The sequence below is a fragment of the Macrobrachium rosenbergii genome, chromosome 15, assembly GCF_040412425.1.
Source record: "Macrobrachium rosenbergii isolate ZJJX-2024 chromosome 15, ASM4041242v1, whole genome shotgun sequence".
Lineage (NCBI taxonomy): Eukaryota > Metazoa > Arthropoda > Malacostraca > Decapoda > Palaemonidae > Macrobrachium > Macrobrachium rosenbergii.
The window spans coordinates 15,993,262-16,020,875 of NC_089755.1; the positions used below are offsets into that span (position 1 = coordinate 15,993,262).

The 27,614-nt window shown below is 33.8% G+C and overlaps 1 protein-coding gene across 1 annotated transcript; it reads left to right on the forward strand.

Moving 5' to 3' along the window:
- LOC136846376 (limbic system-associated membrane protein-like) lies at positions 1-27,603 on the forward strand. Its single transcript, XM_067117173.1, has 5 exons — positions 1-788; positions 14,416-14,490; positions 22,868-22,962; positions 24,839-25,046; positions 27,317-27,603. Exons 1-5 carry the CDS (start codon positions 707-709, stop codon positions 27,547-27,549), a joined length of 693 nt encoding a protein of 230 aa, XP_066973274.1. The 5' UTR covers positions 1-706; the 3' UTR covers positions 27,550-27,603.
- Positions 27,604-27,614: the final 11 nt, after the last annotated feature.

Consider the following 27,614-nt stretch of genomic DNA (forward strand, 5'->3'; position numbering starts at 1 on the left):
CCATCCAGCCACACGATCAAATATACATAACCTGGATGCGCTTCAAAGTGTTATACTTACTTTTTGGTTTGATGAAAGAAGATTCAGTTATGGACATATTAAAAAAAAAAAAAAACTTTCCATGCCAACTGGCGAAGGCCTATCGAGACATTTTCAAATAAAGCATTTGACATTTATATGTACATTCATTACAGTCTTCCAATTTTTTCTAGCTCACTGAAATTCCTATTCAAATAACGAATATTCACATACATATCGAAAAAGCTAAGAAAACAAGTCTAAGGAAACATTTAGGATTACAAATGGTTTTTAAAATCAAAGGTTTTAAGCCTTTCATTTCATGTGAAGTGTTTACTCAGCTCACGTCAAATGTATAGATGTAATACTATAAACTGTTTACCTCGTCCTCGCCAAACTGCAAATTCTTTTGTGCATTTGTTCAGTACGAGAAAATGACATGAATTTAGAACTGGAGGAGCCTAGACCTATTCGAAGCGTACAATGGAAAAATGATTCAATGTTGGAAATAAATCTGAAATTATATAATTGTATAATTCCATCACAGCTGATAAGAGATTATATAACCGTCATTCTCGCAGTGTTTGAAATAAGAAAAAAAAAAAAAAAAACTGACTCGCCAGTTCGTTAGTGGCTCAGTGTAAACAGTTGACAGTTGGGCGATTTCAGAGACTGTTTTTGAGATGTCATGTTGAGCGTCAAGTGGATGACAGCACTGCCTGTCATTTGCTGCAGTATCAACTCCCTCTCTGGGACCACTCAATTGCAAGGTAAGTGGTGTGATGTGACGTTAAGTGATGGGATGTGATGCTGATGTGATGTTGAATTGATGATGTGATGTGATAGACTCATAGTATAGAGTGATATCTTCTGTCCATGTCTGTATATCTGTAATCTGTATTGTGTTTTCTGTAAAGATGGCACCTGTTTGTATGTATGGATGTCATACACTTATGTGTACTATACACACATATAGATGTATATAATTATATATATGTATACATATATGTATGTATATATATATATATATATATATATTACATATATATATATGTATATATATATATATATATATATATATATATATATATATATATATATATATATATATATATATATATATATATATATAATATCTGTTAGCATCTTTATGTGTTTATGTATGTATGTCCGTTAAAAATCAAAAGTCAGAAATACGAAATTAGGTATTATCGTAATCCTTATGAGGTGAGGCCCATTATGGTAGTTTTCGCGAGATATGATTTACCCGGATCAACCTGCTTTTAATAATAATAATCACAAGAAAAAAGAGTAATTATTAAAAATGCCTGAAAGTCTGTTACTTGCAAAGCGACATTCCGCAAAAAACAAAAACCTTATTTTGTGAAAAATAAAGACTAAGATTATGCACAGTATATGTATATGTATATACTGTATAATATATAACTGTATATATTTATATATATATATATATATATATATATATATATATATATATATATATATATATATATATATATATATATATATATATATATATATATATATTTATATATATATATATGTATATGTGTGTGTGTAATATATAATATAGATATGCATGTGTGTATATATTATAATATAGATAAAGACAAAATCCACGAAGGAAAGAGAAGCAATGGAGTGCTGCAAGGCCTTTCGACTGTTGACCTTTACTTAGCAGGCTAAGAGATATAAAAAGAAGTTTACAAAGAAAGCTCATATCAATGACAGATGGGGATTATAAAGGAAAAAATATGTACCCGGAATCCAACACAATTGAAGAATTAGTAGAACTGTAAAAACAGGGTTAAATATTTAAGAGAATTTACCAAGGATTAGGATCAGCTGTTCAGAAGCAGGAACAGGAATATTCAAAGATTATACAAGGAGGTGACTGACCACCAAGAAATGTTATAAAAGTACAACTCAATAATTCTCTTTTTTAGTAAACAATAACAATTTTTGCAAGATTAACTTTTTTACAAATAAAAAATAATATTAAACATACAAATTCAAAAAAAATATACATATAAGGTAACTAATTTGTAATTAAGTCGGTGATTTTATCTTTTAGGTTGTTCTTGAACATTTGTCTAATACAGGGTCCGAATAATACATGCCAAATGGTTAAGGTTAAAATTACAGCTGGAAGTAAGCTGTATAATAACGGATCCCAAAAGATTTCTTGAAGAGAAATCTTTTGATCTAGCAATCACTGAACTTTCAGTCCAATTATTTCTGTGAGAGTTTTCACTCAAATGAATAAATATATATAGCATTGGATCTTTGCCTTGTTTTGACTGAATACTTATGATGCTTAATACGTACATCTAAATCTTTGCTAGACTGGGCAATATAACAAGAGGGGCAATCCAAACGTGGAATTTTATATATTATATGTTGATGTTTTCTTTAGGGCTATTTTTTTATTAACATTCCTTTTAGTGTTTTATTATAGGAAAAAACGAGATTGACATTAAAAGATTTTAACAATGATTTTATGTTTTCAAAACCACTAAAATAAGGCAAGCTAAGAATGTTCTTAGGGGTTTCTTTCTCCATGTTACTTTCACTATAAAACTTTTTGTGGGTATTATTATAACAAATATCTAGTATATGTGAAGGATAACACAAATCTGTCCCTATTTTTCTTATGTATTCGATTTTTTTATCCAAATACTGGGGACTGACAATGCGCAAAGCTCGTGAAAACATAAAAGAAAAAATTGATAGTTTGATATCTGGGTGATGGCCTGAATAAAAATGGACATAAGTTAAGTAACTTGTTGGTTGGTTTCCCATAAATACTGAATTTGCATTGAAATGGTTCTCTATGTATTAAAACATCCAAGAAAGGGAGGCAACTGTAAAGAAAGGTATCACAGTTGAAACAATGGATCTAAGTATTTAAAGATGGCTCAGTCATGTGGAAAGAACGGAGTGGTAGGAGAGGGGGGACTAGAGAGGTAGTGTATGTAGGGGGAGTTAAGAAATTGCTGATGAGTCTTTCTGTGCACGAGGATTCATAGAGTAATGAGAAGGAGAAATAATGAAATATTTATGAGAAATGATGCTAATATTATTAGTTCTTGCTTGTACAGGCATCCTAATGTTCATGAATGCTATAAGCCTTGTTTACCAAGCCTAAAGTAGCAAGCAAGAGTCTTTGTGAACAAGATATAGTTATGAGAAATGATGACAATAATATTAGTTTTACTTGTATAGGTAGACTTGTGTTCATTATTAGTATTATTATAACTGAGAAGATGAACCCTATTCAGATGGAACAATCCCACCAAGGGAGCTATTAACTTGAAATTCAAGCTGCCAAAGAATATTATTATTATTATTATTATTATTATTATTATTATTATTATTATTATTATTATTATTATTATTATTGAGAGGATGAGCCCTATTCATATGGAACAATCCCACCAAGGAAGCTATTAACTTGAAATTCAAGCTTCCAAAGAATATTATTATTATTATTATTATTATTATTATTATTATTATTATTATTATTATTATTATTATTATTATTATTATTCAGAAGACAAACCCATCCATATGGAACAAGCCAACCAAGGGAGCCACTGACTTGAAATTCAAGCTTCCAAAGAATATTATGGTGTTCATGCCAACGAATCATGAGGAGACAAAGGGAAATACAGGAAGAATGTACCACACTTCTTAAAAAGTAAAAAAAAAAAAAATTAATAAACAAATAAAAATAATTAAAAGAGAATGCTAAAGGCCTAGTTTACAAAGCGTAGACCTACAGTCAAGTGTTTTTGTAAACAGAATTCATCAGAGAAAGCTAAAGATTCACACAGACAAATGTCTGATTAAGGAAGCAGAAATTCACAGACACAGACATAACCTTGACTGAACTACAGTTCACAGCAAACTCTGATATGACTTATTATGCATGAATGTCACCCAGTTATGTACTGCTGACGTCATGCAGAAAATGCAATTCTCTTCCGTGTCTCTTCTCTGCTGTCACTTTGCAAAGTGTTCTTTTATTCTTTTTTTTATAATTTGAGGCAGCATACGTAATCAGGGTTAATTCCGTGAAAAATTCCAGTAGGAATTTCTGGGTAAAATGACGCTTTTGTTTCCGGTGAATGTTAAAACAAGCTGCCTGTCTGATTTCGCTGCGTTGAAATATTTAGTTTTTTCCTCCTCACAAAAGATCCTCTCTCTCTCTCTCTCTCTCTCTCTCTCTCTCTCTCTCTCTGACTGTCTGATGTCGCAGTGTCACAGTATTTAATTATTTCCTAACGAATTTCTGCTTGTAAAAACTCAGTCCTCTCTCTCTCTCTCTCTCTCTCTCTCTCTCTCTCTCTCTCTGTGTGTGTGTGTGTGTGTGTGTGTGTGTGTATTTAATGTTTCCTAACGAATTTCTGTTTGAAAACTCAGTGCGATGCAATGTTTAGTATTTTTCTAACGAATTTCAGCTTAGTAAAATTTCAGCATCAAAAGATCTCTCTCTCTCTCTCTCTCTCTCTCTCTCTCTCTCTCTCTCTCTCTCTCTCTCTGGCGCTGAATGGCCTTAGTTGCCCCAGTGCTTGGCATATTTGCCTAAAATTTCTCTCTCTCTCTCTCTCTCTCTCTCTCTGTGAGGAAATAATTTTACTTTATCTTTCCTCCGAAAATTTGGCAACGTTGTTAATACTGAATAATGACTATAGCTGCTAACTATGAAATCTCCTTCGGGGTAAGAGGCATATACAGTAGGCCTAGGCTTTAGATTAATATTACGTCCATTCGTTAGCTGCTTTATTTCAGGTTATGTAGACTCCTACAGGCAAAGTTATTACTCCTTTTGGCCAGTGCTAACCGAGTGTTTAAGCTTATTTGCTGCCAAATACAGTTCCCGTAGGGGGTTAGTGCCGTCAGTGCACCTCGCGCCGTGCACTGTAGGAATTACTTAAGGTTCTTTGTAGCGTCCCTTCCATGGACCCTAGCTGCAACCCCTTCCATTCCTTTTATTGTACCTCCGTTCATATTCTCTTTCTTCCATCTTCCTTTCCTCAACCCTCTACTAACAATTGATTCATAGTGCAACTGCAAGAGGTTTTCCTCCTGTTACGCCTTTCAAGACCTTTCGACTCTCAATTTCCGTTTCAGCTCTGAATGACCTCATAGGTCCCAGCGCTTGGCCTTTGGCCTGAATTCTGTATTCCAGTCCATTAAAAAAATGCAGTGAATTTCGGTTCTTACCTGGGATTTTGTAAAAGGTGTTGCTACTCTGTTGAAGACTGAACTTTTACGAGTATTTTTCTATTACGGAACAAGTTTTCTAAGCATTTTTTCCTTACGTTTTTGTTGTTTTAATACGAAATAATTAATATTTAAACCGATAACGTTTCAAAACTTATACGACTGACTCAAAGTCGATGAGGAAAGGTAGGCACATTGTGCTGTTAGTTAAATTCTTTCTGCCTATCACGTTTATTTTGATCTATTTATTTATTTATTTATTTATTTATTTATTTATTTATTTATTTATTTATTTATTTATTTATTTATTTATTTATTTATTTATTTATTAACCTATCTGTTTTGCTAATAACTGATTTATTAATTTGTTGATTTATATGTTTTGATAATAACTTATCTTCTCTTTCTGTATTTCCTATTGTCTTCTGTTACTTCTTTCGAATGAACACCATAATATTTTTTGGAAGATTCTTGAATTTCAAGTCACTGGCCCCCTTCAGTGGGCTTGTTCCATATGAATACGGTTCATCTTCTGAATAATAATAATAATAATAATAATAATAATAATAATAATAATAATAATAATAATAATAATAATAATAATAATGGGCCCATACAATGTCTGCACTGCTTCTTGTTACCTGGTATCCAAAAAATGAACTTATGACACAATGACCTTTCTGTTTTTGAAAAGTTCAACATTCTTAATTTTTCAATTTTTATTCTCAACAAATGATCGTCAGGAAATATTACATTGAGCACTATGATACAGCGACATATCACATGACCATATCTCTATCTATCTATTAATATATATATATATATATAATATATATATATATATATATATATATATATATATATATATATATATATATATATATATATTATATATATATATATATAATAATAATAATATACAATGTCTGCACTGCTTCTTGTTACCTGGTATCCAAAAAATGAACTTATGACACAATGACCTTTCTGTTTTTGAAAAGTTCAACATTCTTAATCTTTTCAATTTTTATTCTCAACAAATGAACGTCAGGAAATATTACATTGAGCACTATGATACAGCGACACATCACATGACCATATCTCTGTTATCTATCTATTAATATATATATATATATATATATATATATATATATATATATATATATATATATATATATATATATATATATATATATATATATATATATATATATATATATATATATATATATATATATATATATATATATATATATATATATATATATATATATATATATATATATATATATATATATATATATATATATATATATATATATATATATATATTATACATACTCTGTTAAGTGAAACGGGCACATTGTATTTACATATATATATTTGTATCTTTTACTCTTTAACACATTGTATCTTTTCTTTAACCAGGATATCTAGGATGGGCAACTGCCATCCTTTCCCATTCAGTTTCAAGTTTAATGGTTAGAACGGAAATCTCAGCTCTGTGACAGATTGTAGAGAAATCATCATCGGATCTAAGCCACATCATGCGGTGCACTTTAGGCATTAGTTAAGGTTCATTGCAGCATCCCTTCGCCCCTAGCTGCAACCCCTTTCATTCCTTTCACTGTACTTCCGTTCTTATTCTCTTTCTTCCATCTTACTTTCCTCAACCCTATCCTAACTACTGATTCACAGTGCAACTGTAAAAGGTTTTCCTCCTGTTACGCCTTTCAAACAGCTTTACTGTCAATTTCCGTTTCAGCGCAGAATGACCGCATGAGTTCCAGTGTTTGGCCTTTGGCCTAAATTCGGTATTTTTCTATCACTTGAGGTAGTTTTCTAGAAGGCAGAGAGAGAGAGAGAGAGAGAGAGAGAGAGAGAGAGAGAGAGAGAGAGAGAGAGAGAGAGAGAGGGCTAGGCCATGCCAAAACAGAACTTTTGTTCTGTAAAAGTTCCCATTAAAAGAAAGAAAAAAAACCTGTCATATAACTAACAAGTGTATTCCAAAGATTGTTTTTAAGCAGCGACAAAGACGGCTGTTATGTCTGCTGAGGTGGTGGAAGCACTTATGTTTCATCTGACCACTAGACGGCACACATGTCTTTCCTGATAGACCCTAAAATCCAGAATTTCCTCTATATCTATCTATCTATCTATCTATCTATCTATCTATATAACATATATATATATATATATATATATATATATATATATATATATATATATATATATATATATATATATATATATATATATATTATATTATTATATCTATATATTATATTCTTCTTCTTCTTATATATGCTTGTTCCCATTTTTATATATATATATCGTATATGATGCCTTCTTTTGAAGGAATTTGATCTGGCTTTTTGGGTAGACTTTGTAGTCCTAATCGGCTGCCCTGCCTGACATCGCTTAGACCCCATCATATGTTCAACATGTGTATGTGCCAGTTCACTAGCAATCTTTCTCCCAGCAGCGAAAAATTGTTAAATGCACGTGACTGAGGTCGATAGTCGAGACAAAGAAAACCTGTTTTTAGATGTTGGGCACAAATGGACTTTGATAAAAATGAAGTTAAAGTCAAAAAGAACAAGAATACCAGATGCTTTTGTCACACTCAGCATTCACCTATTTTCACTTGAGAAATGACCCAACAACAATAAACTCCCATCTGGTTCGTGGATAACATCCTCTTCCCTTTCCAAACCTTTTTGACTGGTGATTCTGTTGCGATCCATGAACCTGCTCTGTGATTAACTTCAATTCTCCTCATACCATTAAACACTGCATTTCCTCCAACTTTCCATTTACCCCCAAATAACCTCACTCATTCCTCCAACTTTCCATTAACCCCATATAACCTCACTCATTTCTCCAACTTTCCATTAAACCCCAAATAACCTCACTCATTCCTCCAACTTTCCATTAACCCCATATAACCTCACTAAATTCCTCAACTTTCCATTGAACCCCAAATAACCTCACTCATTCCTCCAACTTTCCATTTACCCCCAATAACCTCACTCATTCCTCCAACTTTACATTAACCCCAAATAACCTCACACATTCCTCCAACTTTTGTTTAAACCCCAAATAACCTCACTCATTCCTCCAACTTTCCATTATCTTTCCATTAACCCCAAATAACCTCATTCATTCCTCCAACTTTCCATTAACACAAATAACCTCACTATTTCCTCCAACTTTCCATTACCCCCAAATAACCTCACTCATTCCTCCAACTTTCCATTAACCCCAAATAACCTCACTCATTCCTCCAACTTTCCATTAAACCCCAAATAACCTCACTCATTCCTCCAACTTTCCATAACCTCCAAATAATCTCACTTATCATTCCTCCAACTTTCCATAACCCCAAATAACCTCACTAATTCCTCAACTTTCCACTAACCCCCAAATAACCTCACTGATTCCTCCAACTTTCCATTAACCCATAAAAACTCAATCATTCCTCAACTTTCCATTAGCCCTCAAATAACCTCACCATTTTCCCCAACTTTCCATTAATCCCCAAATAACCTCACTCATTCCTCCAACTTTCCATTTACCCCCAAATAACAATTCCTCCAACTTTCCATTAACCCCATAACCTCACTCATTCCTCTGACTTTCCATCACCCAAATAACCTCAACATTCCTCCAACATTTCCATTTACCCACAAATAACCTCACTCATTCCTCTGACTTTCCAAATAACCCCCAAAATAACCTCACTCATTCCTCAATTTTCCATTAAACTCCATAAATAACCTCACTCATTCCTCCAACTTTCCATTTACCCCCAAATAACCTCATACAATATATTCCTCCAACTTTCCATTAACCCATTATATATAACCTTAAATCATTTCTCCAACTTTCCATTAAACCCCAAATAACCTCACTCATTCCTCCAACTTTCCATTAACCCCAAATAACCTCACTCATTCCTCCAATTAAACCCCAAATAACCTCACTCATTCCTCCAACTTTCCATTAACCCCAAATTACCTCACTCATTCCTCCAACTCCCCAAATAACTCACCATTCCTCCAACTTTCCATTAAACCCCAAATAACCTCACTCATTCCTCCAACTTTCCACTAACCCCCAAATAACCTCACTCATTCCTCCAACTTTCCAATAACCCCCAAATAACCTCACTCATTCCTCCAACTTTCCATTAAACCCTAAAAAACCTCAATCATTCCTCCAACTTTCCATTAACACCCAAATAACCTCACTCATTTCTCCAACTTTCCATTAATCCCCAAATAACCTCACTCATTTTTCCAACTTTCCATTAAACCCCAAATAACCTTACTCATTCCTCCAACTTTCCATTAACCCCAAAATAACCTCCTCATTCCTCCAACTTTCCATTAACCCCCAAATAACCTCACTCATTCCTCCAACTTTCCATTAACCCCCAAATAACCTCACTCATTCCTCCAACTTTCCATTAAACCCCAAATAACCTCACTCATTCCTCCAACTTTCCACTAACCCCAAATAACCTCACTCATTCCTCCAACTTTCCATTAACCCCAAATAACCTCACTCATTCCTCCAACTTTCCATAACCCCCAAATAACCTCACTCATTCCTCCAACTTTCCATTAACCCCTAAAAAACCTCAATCATTCCTCCAACTTTCCATTAACCCCCCAAATAACCTCACTCATTTCTCCAACTTTCCATTAATCCCCAAATAACCTCACTCATTTTTCCAACTTTCCATTTACCCCCCATATAACCTCACTCACTCTCGCTGCTGTAAACTTTCAACTAGCTCCCTCAAAAATCTCTCTCAAACTGTTCCGCCAGTTTGATCACCGTTGATTATCACCTGGATACCAGAGAAGGGGAAAGCAAAACAGCGGCAAAAACCGAACTGAAAAGATGCCTGTATTTTCTAGACCCGAGGCACCGAATTGACTCCTGGAAAAATAACAACATTCGCTAACGAACCGAACATTTTCCCGTTCCAGTGCCTGAGCTCGCACTTACAGCTTCGTTGACCTTAAAACCCGGCAATGAAACTGCGAGGTATTTAACTTTCGTGCCAACCCTCGGATTAAACTTGAGATTAAATTGTTTTTGTTCGTTTTCTTATTCGCTAAACAGGACAGTGCCAAACAATATATGCCGTGGATGCTAATTGCTCTGCAATATAGACTTAACCATTAAAAACATTGTGTACTTTTATTTCGAATGTCGATTAAACGTTATATTTTAGACATTTCCGTTCCCTATTTTGTCGTCAGTTTGGAAATAAAGTTTACTTTTACAGACAGAGATCGAGAACGGACACCAGACGTGAATAAATGAACACATCTAACTAATAGATGGTTGGTAAAATCTTTATGAAATTTGAGCTGTGGAAATAATAAGGTGTCGAGATGGTCCGTCCGATTTCTTCGCCCATTCTTTAGATGTTCTGCTAAACACAGACACGCTTTCGGGAAGTAGCTGCATCAGTGCACCTCACGCAATGCACTGTAGGCATCACTTACGGTTCTTTGCAGCGTTTCTTCGGCCCCTAGCTGCAATCTCTTTCATTGCTTTTACTGTACCTCCGTTCATATTCATATTCTCTTTCTTCCTCAACCCTCTCCTAACAACTGTTTCATAGTTTTCCTCCTCCTGTTACACCTTTCAAACCTTTTGACTCTCAATTTCCGTTTCATTGCTGAATGGCCACATAGGTCCCAGCGCTTGGCCTTTGTCCTTAATCTTATATTTCAATAAAACACAGACACATGCACACACAGACAGACACGCGCGTCACCATTCGCGCAGGTAACGACGCAGACACAAAAAGCCGATTAAAAATGCATGAAGGAAAAATTGGACTCCTCGGAAGCAGTTGTTGTCAAAACAAGACTTTGTCTCGTCGTGTTTACCTCGGCGAAAGAAACATTCACCACAAAAATGCAGAAGAGGAAAATTGGAATTTCTGATGCCTATGGGCTGTGATCCTGTTACTGTTGCTGCTGCTGGGGCTGAGCTTGTTTGTGTTGTCTTACAGAAAATACTACATTTTTCCTCATGCGTCGCATGAGAGAAAAAGCCTCCGGATTTTCCCCGGTTTGATATTCCGCTCTGTTTTTTTATGGGTTTTGTAAAACAAGCTGTTATGTTGCTTCTTTCCGAATCTATAAACAATTAAAAAGTCTTTTGATCTATATTCGACGTAGCTTTGTGTTAATCTATATATATATATATATATATAATATATATATATATATATATATATATATATATATATATATATATATATATATATATATACATATATATATATATATATATATTTATACCGTATATGTGTGTATTTGTTATATATATACATATATATATATATATATATATATATATATATATATATGTATATATATATATATATTTGTATATATATATATATAATATACACACGGCACACACAATATACACACACATATATATATATGTATATATATATATATATATGTGTGTGTATATAAATAGTCACTAATTCATTTTCTTATCTGTTTTTCTATTATTTTACGTATGAATGCTTGAAACCCCCTGCAGAAAACTACCACAACATTAGTTGCCTCATACAACTGCCCAGAAAGCTCATTAACAGTGTGTCAGACTTCTTATTTACACCATCACTTATGGTGCTCGAATATCTTCAATTAATCACTCTTTCTCCCTCAATCTCTCCACATGGCTGAACCATCTGAAAACACTCTTATCTTTGCATATCTCACCCTTTTAATCCTTCTCATGTCCTTTTTATTATTTGCTCTCCAACTGCTCACATAAATATTTCACAACAGGCACTTGATCCTGACACCCTCTTCCCTGTCTAAAACCACTGTTCTTCACCTATCAACCCTTCTGTCACTTGTCCTGTTTTCTTAAATAAAATCATATGCATCTTCCCTGATACACTAAGTCATGTTACAGGCCAACCTCCTACATGTTTTACAATCTCCTATATTATTATTATTATTATTATTATTATTATTATTATTATTATTATTATTATTATTATTATTATTATTATTATTATTATTATTATTATTATTATTATTCTGAAGATGAACCCTATTCATATGGAACAAGCCCACAAGGGCCATTGACTTGAAATTCAAGCTTCCAAAGAATATTATGGTGTTCCATTATATCCTATTACAAAGTAACAATCATTCCTTTTAGCCATTCCATGGCAACTTTTCCTGTATCCAGACTTGTTTAGCCACTCAGCTACCCTTTCACTACATCTTTCCATTTTTCAACCTCTTAATTGCCCACCTTACATCCTCAACAGCCATTTCTACCAGTATTCTGAAACGTGCAGAAATTCCTTCCACTTCTCTGTTATGCCATACCACTCTGCCTCTTTACTATTCTCTTCATTCAACAACGTTTCAGGATACTCACTCCATCAAGCCAGGAATGCATTCTCTCTGGGTGATAACTCTTCATTTGCATATTTTATTCAAAGGTCCCACTGATTATGAACCTTTCTTATTGCACTGACTTCCAACTTGTATAATGTCTTGTCCTTGAAGTACTCAAACAGATTTACCCCTTTTGTTATATATATATATATTAAATATATATATATATATATATATATATATATATATATATATATATATATATATATATATATATATATATATATATATATATATATATATTATATATATAACTGAATATATATAAATAAAGACAAAATCCGAAGGAAGAGAGAGATACTGGAGTGCTAGATAGACTAGATAGCACTCCAGTGTTTTCTTTCCTTCATGGATTTGTCTACAGTATATATATATATATATATATATATATATATATAATATATATATATATATATATATATATATATATATATATATTAAGCTAAAATGTCGTTTAATATGAATTCAGACTAATATCCCCATGATGGGGATTATATCACCGAAGAGGTATTTATAGTATCCATTATCATTCAAGGATAATTCCCCATCGGGGATATTCCGAAGTAGCTGAATTGGATATTAAAACCACATATTTCATGAATATATAAATCACGGTTGTGATAAAAATATATATATATATATATATATATATATATATATATATATATATATATATATATATATATATATATATATATATATATATATATATATATATATATATATATATATATATATATATATATGAGAAAAAGGCATATGGTGATAAAGTGCATAAAATTTGCTACAAAATCAAATCAGTGTTAAAGGACGTACTGAGGCCCCTAGAATTGTCGGGCCCTGGGCAACAGCCTAGGGATGGCCATGTACTGAGACAGCCCCAAGAGATATTAATGTTGCTTTCACTAATGTCGGTGTGAGTCTGTGTGTGTAAACAAACCACCTCAAGAATGGATCAATGGCTTTGGACAAATCTTGGTCAAAACATTACCTTGGGGACTACTTGCAGATGGTTAACTTTTGGTGGGTAGTGTGCAAAGATTGGTAGATTTTTATGACTTTCTGGGGTCACATTATTCAGTTTAGTCTTGATGAAAGTAAATAAAAAATAAATCTCTAAGAAACCTGAATTTAAAAACTCCCATTATCATCAACGAAGTTGGATGAGAGGCTGGCCTGTCTGGTCGTCTGCTTTTTAGCTGAATTACGCCATAAAATAAGTGGGGATTTCTACGAAAATTCAACCAGAGGTGGACATAATCATACCTACAAATTAGTAGACTTTGAGAGTAATCTCCACTCTGGATAAGGAAACTTTTGGTTGGTGGAGCATTTAGAAGAAGGAGATCTTGGCCATTGGCAGAGTCTGTGGTCTCTGAACACTTTATTATTATTATTATTATTATTATTATTATTATTATTATTATTATTATTATTATTATTATTATTATTATTATTATTATTATTATTATTATGAAAAATATGCAGACACTCATACAGAAAAATTCCTGAGTGCCATCACCTGCAAAGTACTACAGAATTCTCATGAGTAGAAAAGAAGAAAGGGAAACCATAGAGTAAAGCAACTGCACATAAGATTAAGCAAGCAATATTTAACGACCTAACATTAGCGCCTTCGTCGTCACAAGCACTGAGTAGACAGATTAAAGTGTGCTTTCCCTTGCAGGTGTCAGGAGCCATAGCCGTTACGCCCCAAGGGAAGATGAAAGGGTCGCTCTAGACACCAGCTTATTTTTGAGAGGTAAGAAGAGAAGTCCCTTTTTCACGACTAGGCTAACACACATGGACTGTAACATCAAGGACCCAGTCAGTAATAGTGTAGTCATTTTTTCGCAGTTATATGGACTCCAAGATCCTAAATGCAGTCACTAAGTAGTATAGTACAAATTAACAGGCATGAACTGAACTGTAACATCGCGTTAAAAGTCTAAATAGTGTAGTCAATTTTTTGCAATCATGTGGATTGCAAGATCCTAAATACAGCCACTAAACAGTAGAATCACCTAAATTAACAGCCATGGATTACAACATCCCAACTGCAGGCACTAAATAGCAGTCAATTTTTTGCAATCCTGAACATAGTCACTAAATAATAGAGACATGGACTAGAACATCAGAATGTAGTCACTGACTGCAGTTATATGGACTCCAAGATCCTAAATGCAGTCATTATATAGTAGTCACTTTTAGGCAACTAAACTAATGTGCATGGACTATAACATCAGGAATGCAGTCACTAAATACTGTAGTATAGTCACTTTTTGCAGTTATATGGACTCTAAGATCCTAAATGCAGTCACTAAATAGTATAGTAACTTTTCACAATCATGTAAACTGGCATGGTCCATTACATCTCAATACAGTCTTTAAATAGTAGTGTCATTTTTGTTTTTTAAGAGGCATGGACTAAAATCCTGAATACACTTCCTAAATTGTAGATCCCCGTACATATTTGAAATTTATATTTTTTTTATGTTGGGACGATTAAGCATTGACAGAACCGTTAAAATTCTAAGTGAATTTGAACAAATGTCTTAGCATTTTTTGAAAATTAAATTTTGGGTAAGCGTAAATAGACTGTCTCCTAAATGCAGATGAATTTGTATTGGCACAGTTTTGAATGTAAGATATTGGACAAATATATTTGAAATGAAAATAAAAAAGACAAACTGATGACTTGTGAGATATTCACTTAGTCATCAAATGTCATATAAATATTTCTACACTATGCATCTGTGAAATTTTATATTATACCCATATAAATTGCTAAAACTGGGTAAATTAAATCTTTTAAAAAGAGAGCATTATACAAAAACAACTTTATTACTTCACACTCATATCTTCTCCTAGAAACTGGAGAGAATGTAATTACCATTCATCTTTGTATTTAAGGAGTAAAAGCAAGCAAGCAAACAAAGCAATTGCTCTGCTATCACAGACTCAAACAGTAACTGAAAAGTCATGCATGCTCCGCAGACTTTCATGTAATTCTGAATTGGCAAAGGACAGTGACCATCCTGCCATACTGGATGTGCTAGGGTCAACATAGTTAACTTCACAGTCTGGTGGTCCCAAGTTCAAGACCTCGCTCATAGCTTGATGCTGTAGATTTGACTGTAAACATGACTTTACCAGCCAATGTAAACTAGCCCATATGTATACCTGCTTAGTCAACAGCAGCCTTTGCCTGGTTCTTACTGTCCTAACTTGGAAAGAAACAGGACCTGGGCGCTGGTCATATTTGTAAATGTTTGGTCTCCAGCATCTGCCTGGTTCTTCTCGTCATACCTTGGAAAAAAAGGGGGACTTGGGTGCTGTTCGTATTTGCAAATGGTCTCTAGGACATTGTGCACTTTTGCAATGACCCGTTTCTTGCTTCTGCTGCCCATGAAAAACTTTTAACCTCATGGTGGAGCTAATTTGGTAATTTCCAACATTTTTGGGTTTTGACCAACAGCACATCACATGGAATATCCCAATTCTTGGTTTAAACTTTTATGCCTGGGAAGATTTTCTCAAAACATGATGGAACTGCTAATTCAGAACTAACAATCCTGCAATTTGTTGTCATTCTTCCTCTCAAACTGAATTGTCAGCCATATCATCTTGTTTCACAACAGCTTGTGTTAGCATCCAACATAAATCAACTTTCGTACCATAACTGCATAACCAGCAAAGTGCAAAGATGTATTGCAAATAGGTGTTGGGAGGGAAGGGGGTAAAGCAAAACGATATTGAGAACTCCACAGGTCTAAAAAAAAATGTCCACTCCAAGACTTCCATTATCTGTGTAAATTTGGTCTCTGGGAATCACTAAGAAATTAACAAATCTCTGACATGATGGATTATGACAGATGTACTGACATGATGAGAATGAGGAGCATATTGCATAAAAGCTACCACTGAGATGTACAGCAGGAATTTCAGCTCACAGATGCAATACCAGGAGTAATTTGTAGGTATTATTATATATATATATATATATATACACATATACATATATATATATATATATATATATATATATATATATATATATATATATATATATATATATATATATATATATATATATATATATATATATATATAGTATATATATATATATATATATATATATATATATATGTATATATATACAATATATATATATGTGTATATATATATATATATATATATATATATATATATATATATAGTATATATATATATATATATATATATATATATATGTATATATGTATATACATATATATATATATATATATATATATATATATATATACTGATATATATATATATATATATATATATATATATATATATATATATATATATATATATATATATATATATATATATATATAGTATCACATATTTCAAATGTTGTGTAATAAACCCATCTAATTTAGGAGAATATAAACCCAGCCCTTGGAAAACAGTGGGCCTAGATACACTGGCCACGTGTCGTAGGCATTGGGACCTGTTCCTTCACCCCCACCCCCAAGCTGATGTATCCAAGAAACAGGAGAGTCAGTGCATGCCCTATAAGCCTACAAGAGGACCTTAATATAAATATATATATATATAAAATATATATATATATATATATATATATATATATATGATATATATATATATATATATATATATATATATATTATATATATATATATATATATATATATATATATATATATATATATATATACACACACATATATATAGGCTAACAAGCATGCAGCTAAGGAACACTGCAAACACCATTTTGGTAAAAATGCCTACGTTGCACCACGAGAGGTGCACTGGCGGCACTATTCCCCCCACCCCCATGCCACGGGATTGTGATTTGCCTCGCCAATGTCTTTCCCGATAACTTATTCAGGGGAGAGAGGCTGCAGAAGATACTCTCAGCAGATTATAAACCTCCAGAGTGGAAGGGTCGCGAGGAACCTTGATCCTTACGGACTCGTAACTCAGGGAAGGTGTCTTGACCTGACCTCCCACCACGAAAGAAATCTCTCTCTGTTTCTTTGAAGCCAGGTAGGGGTGGGATGGCGCCTTTGAGGGATTGGGGTGGGGGGGAAGGAGGAAGAAGGACTCTTATTGACTTTAAATTACCGTAAATGACCCCACTGATGATAAAAATAACAAGTAAAAATGCACCGAAGTTTCTCCGGCGCAACCGGGTTTTCTGTACAGCCGCTATACTGTATAATCAATGCAACCGAAAATAGATCTATCTTTTGGTGGTCTCGGTATAATGCTGTATGAGCCGCGACCTATGAAACTTTAACCACGGCGCAGTGGTGGCCTATTCTATTTCGTTGTCAGAAGCAAAATTATGGCCAACTTTAACCTTAAATAAAATAAAAACTACTGAGGCTAGAAGGCTACAATTTGGTATGTTTGATGATTGGAGGGTGGATGATCAACATACCAATTTGCAGCCCTCTCGCCTCAGTAGTTTTTAAGATTTTTAAGATCAGAAAAAGGAGGACAGAAAAAGTGCGGACAAATAAAGTGGACAGACAGAAAAAAGCCAGTATAATGTTTTCATTTACAGAAAACTAATGCTGATCCAAAAGGGGCGTCCATTATAAATTGTCCATTATAGATTGTAGACTTGTAAGAATTTCTGGGGGTCATCATGTCGTTAGGAAAAGGGAAATTCTTTTCTAATTAAGGAAATTATTTTCTAATTAAGATTTTTTGTTTAGTAGTTATAATCCAATAAGTATCACATCCATATTGTGGGCTCTGTAGACCTGGGTGACATTTTTTCTTCTTGTTTTCGGTGTAACAACCGGAATTTTACCGGTAATAATTTCTATAAAGAAAATAATATTATATATATATATATATATATATATATATATATATATATATATATATATATATATATATATATATATAAAATATAATATATATATATCCATAAATATATATATATATAAAGATCCCTTTTAACTGGGATACAGAAGAATTATTCGATATATAAACTAAATTGCAACCATGTATCCATTCAGATTATTCATTTAAGTTTTGTATCCCTTAAATCACTATATATATATAATATATATATATATATATATATATATATTATATATATATATATATATATATATATATATATATATTATATATATATATATATATATATATATATATATATATATATATATATATATATATTATATATATATATATATATATATATATATATATATATATATATATATATATATATATATATATATATATATATATATATATTATATATATTATTCATTTTACTTAAATATTTCATGGCTACAGTATTGCACAACAGTTCCAAGTATTGTGGTTGAAATTATTAAGAAATATTTATTTCTTGGATTTCAAATGTTTCCGATACAAAATCAAAATGCACTGTCAGGTGGCAACACTGAATATCTTATCTCGTTGCGAAGTTTAAAAATATAGATAAAGGTAACTCATATCACTCATACTACAATGACCTCATTCATGTGGTGCACTGTAGGCATTACTTGAGGTTCCTCGGCCCCTAGCTGCGACCCCTTTCATTCCTTTTACTGTACCTCCGTTCAAATCTCTTTCTTTGTTCTTACTTTCCACCCTCTCCTAACAGTTGATTCATAGTGCAACTGCAAAAGGTTTTCCTCCTGTTACACCTTTCAATAAACCTTCTTTACTCTCAATTTCCCTTTCAGTGCTGAATGACCTCATAGGTCCCAGCGCTTGGCCTTTGGCCTAAATTCTATATTCTATTCTGTTCTGTTAGAAGTCTACCAAGCATAAGAGCGTTGTTTTATGACCGAACAAGTCACTCACTCGAACACTTCTCGAATTTTGTAAGACTGACCATATGCCAGCGTTTTTTTTTTTAGAATAGAATAAAATATAGAATTTAAGCCAAAGGCTAAGCGCCGGGACCACTGAGGTCATTCAGCGCTGAAAGGGAAATTGACTGGAGAAAGGTTATAAAAGGCGAAACAGGAGGAAAACCTTAAAGCAGTTGCACTATGAAACAATTGTTAGGAGAGGTTGGAAAGTAAGATGGAAAAAGAGAGATATGAACGGAGGTACAGTAACAGGAATCAAAGGGGTTGCAGCTAGAGACCGAAAGGACGCTGCAAAGAACCTTAAGTAATGCCTACAGTGCACAACATGAGGTGCACTGACGGCACTCCCCTCCATGGGGCCAAGGAGGAACTATCACAGACTATTTATCCTCCCAGGGATGATTCGAAGGACATGTCCAAGCCATCTCCGTCACCCTTCCATCATGATCTCATCTGCATGTGGAACTTTCATTAGCTCCATTTCTAACTCCATCCTGACACCTAACTCCTAATATTCTTCTTAAAGCTTTACTCCCAAATTGACGAAATCTTTTAGATATCATTTTTTTCTCTTTTGAAATGGAGATGGTACCAGACTAAATATTTGAATTATTTTTCCTATTTCTATTGTTCATACTTAGTCAAATATAAATACAATACAAAGGGAACTGTATTTTTTCAATTTTAGCTAAAGTTTTTGTGTAAATATGGGGTCCATCCATAATTCAGCAGTTTAACTGCTTAACTGTGAATGTGGTAGTGATTATTGTCTGTACTTTTCTTGGGAGCCACCCACTGCTAGGGAAAACGGCTGAAGTTTTTATACATGTAATGTATTTATTTATACAAAATCATATCTCTATCTATCTATCTATATGTGTGGTATATATATATATATATATATATATATATATATATATATATATATATATATATATATATATATATATATATATATATATATATATATATATATATATATATATATATATATATATATATATATATATATATATATATATATATATATATATATATATATATATATATATATATATATATATATATATATATATATATATATATATATATAATTTAAATAACTCATTTAACTTTGCATAATCAGTCCAGATATCAGCCTTTTTCCTTCCTTTAAGAACCCCTTGTTACCTATATGGCCTTCAACAATATATTTCTTACAGCCAACAGCTTCAAGATTATTGCCAAAAGGTGGCCGATAGATCCGTAGCTGTGGAAATGAGAACCACAAGAAGGGTGAAGTAACCTCACTTGTTACATTTTCCAAAAATCCCCATCGGAGGAGATACTGTCACTGGATCTCTTAAAATGACTCCAGAGACAATTGCTTGAAGCAGAGGCTCTTCAAACAAGTAAAAATGAGCCGAAGAGTCTTCGGCGCAATCGAGTTTTCTGTACAGCCGCTACAGCGTATAATCAGGGCAACCGAAAATATATTTGTCTTTCGGTGGTCTCGTATAATGCTGTATGAGCCGCGGCCAATGAAACTTTAACCACGGCCCGGTGGTGGCCTCTCCTATATCGTTGCCAGAAGCACAATTATGGCTAACTTTAACCTTAAATAAAATTTTAAAAATACTGAGGCTAAAGGGCTGCAATTTGGTATGTTTGATGATTGGAGGGTGGATGATCAACATACCAATTTGCAGCCCTCTAGCCTCAGTAGTTTTTAAGATCTGAGGGCGGACAGAAAAAGTGCAGACAGAAAAAAAGTGCGGACAGAATAAAGTGCGGACGGACAGACAAAACCGGCACAATAGTTTTCTTTTACAGAAAACTAAAAATTGTTGCCAGACATTTGGAAAACCTCTGTCAAGAGGAAATGCTGACAAATTTTAGAATATCACTCAACAGGACCAGCACTACAATCTATGCAAAATCACAATCAACAGGCAATTACTGTTTCCATAAATTTCCGAATAATCATCAAGCGGTTCCTGTCATGACATATCAAAAACCCAGTTAAGGAATAAACACTGTCATCAACGATTTCAGTAACACGAGTAGGGAGCAATTACTGTCATCAGAAATATTAAAACTAAATCAAGTGGCAATGACTACCAGAAGGGATTTCAGAAATGAAAATAAAAATAGAACAGAATAGAATACAGAATTTAGGCCAAAGGCAAAGCGCTGGGACCTACAAGGTCATTCAGCGACGGAACAGGAATTGACAATAAAAAGGTTTGAGAGGTGTAACAGGAGGGAAACCTCGCAGTTGAACTATGGAACAATTGTTAGGAGAGGGTGGAAAGGAAGATGGAAGAAAGAGAATATGAACGGAGGTACAATAAAAGCAATGAAAGGGGTTGCAGCTAGGGACAGAAGGGACGCTGCAAAGAACCTTAAGTAATGCCTACAGTGCACTGCATGAGGTACACTGACGGCACTAACCCCCTATGGGGAAAATAAAAGTAAGTTACACCCACGAGTAGCTCAAAAGCTAAATAGTCAATTACTACGATAAAAAATAAGAGACAAACCAATGAGAACTTGAAATTCACATTCCGGCACCACCCCAAGGTGACAAATTCTAGGTTAGTATTCTGGAAAGGCCACTGTATCCAGAAAACGTGACATGATCCCCTTTCCCATGAGGTAATTTGGTCATAGAAATGTCTTAGGATTGTGTTATTGTGAAATAAATTGCCAAAAAGCCCCCTAAATTTGATTAAATTTTTTATCTGAAAAGTTTACTAGGTTGAAATTTCCAGTTTTACTTTAGACACAACAAATCAATGTCTGCCACCTCAGTGGCAAATTGTAGGCAGTGCATCTAGGTGACATTATTAATGTTTCCACAGACAAAATTTTGCAGGAAAAACAGGGCTTTGTTATAAGTTTAATTCATATCATATGATTTTTCATCTTTCTATAAACTTGCAAAGAAGAATTTTTATCTAGTTGCTTGTCACAAGTCACTGAATCATTTGAACTTCCCTTGTTTTGTTTTACTTAAACCGTGGAGTACTTATGTAATAGCCATATGCGACAACACCCTTTAGTGTGCTAAAAAAAACAGCAGTAAAGTCAGAACAGCTTTAGCTACAAATAGCAATACGCTGCTAATCAGCCTAAGCTGCTAGTAGCAAAGAAACACTATCTCATACAACGGTACTTCCACTGTGGTAACTTGGTCATTGTCGTAGGTTGATTAGGGAATAATCTACTCTAAATCTGGTATATTTTGTAGCTATTCTATTAGAACCTTAAGTAGTTCTTCTCCTTCTGCAGAATCTCACTATGGCCTGCCGATTCAAACTGTGACAGTCAATGTGGGACAAACTGCAAGACTGACCTGTTTTGTGCAAACACCTGGAGATTACAAGGTCAGTTTTCCAAACTTTCAACCATCTGAATAATCTTACAAGAATTCACATTTATGTTGTTGTGCTACTAGAAATTTTCTGTTCTGTTTATTGTGTCCTTGATATTACCACATCTAAATGGCAACTTCTTTTGTAGTCCATACACTCGTAGATTGGTACCGTTCTTTGCCATCTGAAATCTAGCTCATTAAATTCTTGCCAAGTTTTTGCATTATGTTGCATGATGCCCGTACAAATTAATGTGGAAACTGTTTCTTTTATGTGTCTAGAACCCCTGTAAAAGGTTAATACACTAGTATTGTGGGTTCCTTGAGGTATTTTTAGATGTACAGTCAAAGTCAAAAGTCCATCAATACTCACTCACATTTCGGAACTAGCCCATTCTACATTATAAAAGTAATGACCAGGGTGCATTGACAGAAAAGTGAATTTGAACGTACCCAATACCTAAGAAAATATTACCAAGATTATTTTAGATATTCTGAAATTCGGGTTCTCTTAGAAAAGACTAACTTTCAACAGCACTCTGCATAAATTACTGAAGAGCAAGGTTTTCTATCTACTGAAGAGCAGTTTTCAGTTTACTATTGTGCAGGATTTCCCATTTATTGTAAAACACGGATTTCCATCTTTTTTGTAGCATGGGGCTTTAGCAAGGTTTTCTATCTGCTGTAGAGTAAGGCTTCCCATATACCGTAGAACAGGACTTTCCACTTAGAGTACAGTAGGGAAAGACTTTTTATTTATTGTAGAGGAAAGTTCTCTACTTCCTGTAGAGAACAGCTTTCCACTTGGAATAGAGAAAGACTTTCGATCTACTACTCTAGAGTTTCATCTACTCTAGAGCAGTCTTTTCTATCTCTTGTAGAGCATGGATTTCCATTTACAATGGGGAAGGTATTTCAATTTTATATAGAGTAAGTTTTCCATTTATGGTAAAGCAGGACTTTCTATTTACAGTATAGTACTGCTTTTCATTTATGTAGGTCAGGGTTTTCAATTTACTGTGGAATAAGGCTTTTCAATTGCTGCAGAGAAGGTTTTTTAATATACTGTAGGATAGGGTCTTGTATTTACTGTTGAGCAGTACCTTCTAATTACTGTAGAGAAGGAATTTCAGTACTCTGTAAGGTAAGGTAGGGTTTTCCATTTTCTGTAGAGCAGGTAATTCCCTTTATCATAGAGCAGGGCTCTTCCTCTTCATGCAGTGATGGACTTTTCATTTATTGTAGAGAAGGCTTTCACTGTACTGTAAGGTAGTTTTTAATTTGCTGTAGAATGGGGATTTCCAATTCCTAAAGAGTGGGGCTGACCATTTGCTGTCGAGAAGGCTTTCACTGTATTATAGAGTAGTTTTCTATTTATTGTGCAATAGGTCTTTCCAATTCCTAATGAGCAGGACTGACCATCTACTGTACTGAAGGGCATTCAGTTTACTAAAGAGTAGGATTTTCTATATACTGGAGAAGGGGCTTCCCATTTACTGTAGAGAAGGCTTTCGCTGTACTGTAGAAGTTTTCCCCATTTTGCTGTGGAGAAGGGCATTCAGTTTATTACAGAGTAGGGTTTTCTATATACTGCAGAGAGGGCTTTCCAGTCCCTAAAGAGTAGGGCTGCCCTTTTGCTGTAGAGAAGGCTTTCACTGTACTGTAGAGTAGTCTTTCTATTTGCTGTAGAATGGGGCTTTCCAATTCCTAAAGATCAGGGCTGCCCATCTGCTGTAGAGAAGAGCATTCAGTTTACAACAAAGTAGGGTTTTCTATATACTGGAGAGGGGTTTTCCATTTCCTGTGGAACAGAGGTTTCCATTTATTATTATTATCTTTATTCTTGTTATTTTTACGATTCATGCTACCTGCTCTTTCTCCCAAACCAGGTGGCTTGGATGAAAAAAGTGACCAACATCGTCCTGTCGATGGGCGAAGCTGTGATCATCAGGGACCCCCGGATGTCCGTGCAGAGAGAGCAGAGGTCGACCTGGATCCTCACAATCACCAACGTCACTATCAAGGACCATGGATACTACACTTGCAACATAAACACTCTGCCCCCGACGTCCATCCACGGGTTCTTGAACGTCGTAGGTACGCGGGGAGCCAAGGGTGTTTAATTGCTTCCCTGGGTTGCTTAGTTTCCGTGGACATTAGACATTCTGGGTTCCCTTCAGAGGTCCCGTCCTCATAAGGACTGAATTCGTTCAAGTAGCGCTGCTTGCTTAAGCGTTCTTTGTTATGTTAGCTCAAGAGAATGGTTTGATTACAAAAGCCTCGTTTCCAGTCTTGTTGCTCGGTAAGGGAATGAATGGAGCTGAGAAAGCATGTTGTTATAATAATAATAATAATAATAATAATAATAATAATAATAATAATAATAATAATAATAATAATAATAATAATATGTTTCTATGATTTGTAAAGCCAGTTTAAGGGCATCAAATGCTTGTACAGAGTAAAACAAAAAAGAACAGAATAAAGCAGCAAATGACAGGATTAGTAAGTAATACTGACATTAAAAAGGTACTGCATCTAAAGCATGTGCAATTAACTTTGAAATACAATAATTGCATGAATAAACTGCAGGGATATTACCCAGTGAGATTATTACGAAATATAAAACAGGAGGCTCGAAGCTGAAATGAGGGATCTATAACCATTACGTTAATATCAATTTGCAATGGAATATCGAGCCCTTAATCCAAGCAACACTGATGAGAGTGCAGTACTTACTCGAGGTTTCACTGTTATCGCTTCGTGCAAACTGTAACTAATCTCGCCTTCATTGTTATTGCGTGAGCGTTTGTTCATCGAAACGGAGATGGTGGAGCCGTTACAAAGGCTAGTCCTATCTGCTACTACTACTACTAACACTACTGCTTTGCTTGAGTCTTCTTCTTCTTCTGCTCAAAGGAGTTGATGAAATCTGGCGAGATTCCAGAATCTGATCTTTTATTAAAAATTTCCCTGTGTTAACCAGGATTTGGATTTATAGCACGAAAAGATAATCTGAAAGGCGAATTTTCTTCTAACTGTGAATCCCTCAGTACCAAATCCTCATAGAATAGAACAGAATATAGAATTCTGACCGATGGCCAAGCACTGGGCCCTATGAGGTCATTCAGCGCTGAAACTGAAATTGACAGTAAAAAGGTTTGAAAGGTGTAACAGGAGGAAAACCTCGCAGTTGCACTATGAAACAACTGATAAGAGAGGGTGGAAATTAAGATGGAAGAAAGAGAATGCGAACGGAGGTACAGTAATAGGAATGAAAGGTACACTGCCAAGAACCTGAAGTAATGCCTACAGTGCACCGCATGTTGTGCACTGATGACACTACCCACTTATGGTATAACTCCTAATTAAGAAATAAGCTTATGCTCTTGTAAACTGAGGCACACAAAATCTAGGTTGATTTCGTATCTGTGCCCAGAACCTCAATTCGATGGGAAAATTTACACCATTGTTGAAAGCAGCTTAGAGCTCTCTTGACGGATGAGTGCATATGCTCACTGGCTCCCTGCTTCTAACCCTAAAAGGCACAGGTTCGAATCCTGTCAGGTTAGGGGACTTATTATTATAAAATATTAATAATTCCCTTGCAGTGTGAGTTATACCAGGGTAGAGTGCATTCGATACTAATGGATTATTTGTGAGTTAATATCTGACTGTATGTGTGTGTGTACATACATACATACATACATACATATATATATATATATATATATATATATATATATATATATATATATATATATATATATATATATATATATATATATATGTGTGTGTGTGTGTGTGTGTGTGTGTAATTGCAATAGCCACAATGCCCTCTTAACTTTCGAATTTTTTGCGCTTTTTGGATACGCTTGTCACTGCAAAGCCTTAGATCCAAGTGCAAGAAATTTGCTGGTTCGTTTCCCGCTACCGGACATCATAGTTCCTTCAGATTTCTTGCACTTGGATCTAAGGCTTTGCAGTGACAAGTGTATCCAAAAAGCATGAAGAATTTGAGAAGATAAGAGGGCATTGTGGCTATTACAATTACTTATGTATCTGGTAAAAAGTGACCAGTAGACTATATATTACATATATATATATATATATATATATATATATATATATATATATATATATATATATATATATATATATATATATATATATATATATATATATATATATATATATATATATATATATATATATATATATATATATATATATATATATATATATATATATATATATATATATATATATATATATATATATATATATATATATATATATATATATATATATATATATATATATATATATATATATATATATATACATGTACAAACATTGCCTTCCAGAACCGCCAGTGTTGGACGACAAAGACGAGGAGCTGTGGGTGATGGAGGGAATGAAAGCAGTCCTCAGCTGCTCCGCCCACGGAACCCCAACCCCTTCCTACAAGTGGTTCAGAGAAGACTACAGTCGGATCAGGCTCAATTCCTCCACATACGGTGAGGTTATGGTTGGATGTTTATCTCTTTTCTTGATTTTTTTATATTTACCTTTTTTGTTTCTTTTGGTTTGTGCATAATTGCTGTTTATTTCTTCTCTGTTGATTTATTAAAATAATTGACCTTGTGTACATAATATATATAC

Bases quoted from the DNA above. Each gene is read 5' to 3' on its own strand.
- LOC136846376 (XM_067117173.1), top strand. From the start codon at position 707: ATGTTGAGCGTCAAGTGGATGACAGCACTGCCTGTCATTTGCTGCAGT. The intron at 789-14,415 runs GTAAGTGGTGTG...TTTCCCTTGCAG, and splicing joins TGGGACCACTCAATTGCAAG to GTGTCAGGAGCCATAGCCGT. The intron at 22,963-24,838 runs GTCAGTTTTCCA...CTCCCAAACCAG, and splicing joins AAACACCTGGAGATTACAAG to GTGGCTTGGATGAAAAAAGT.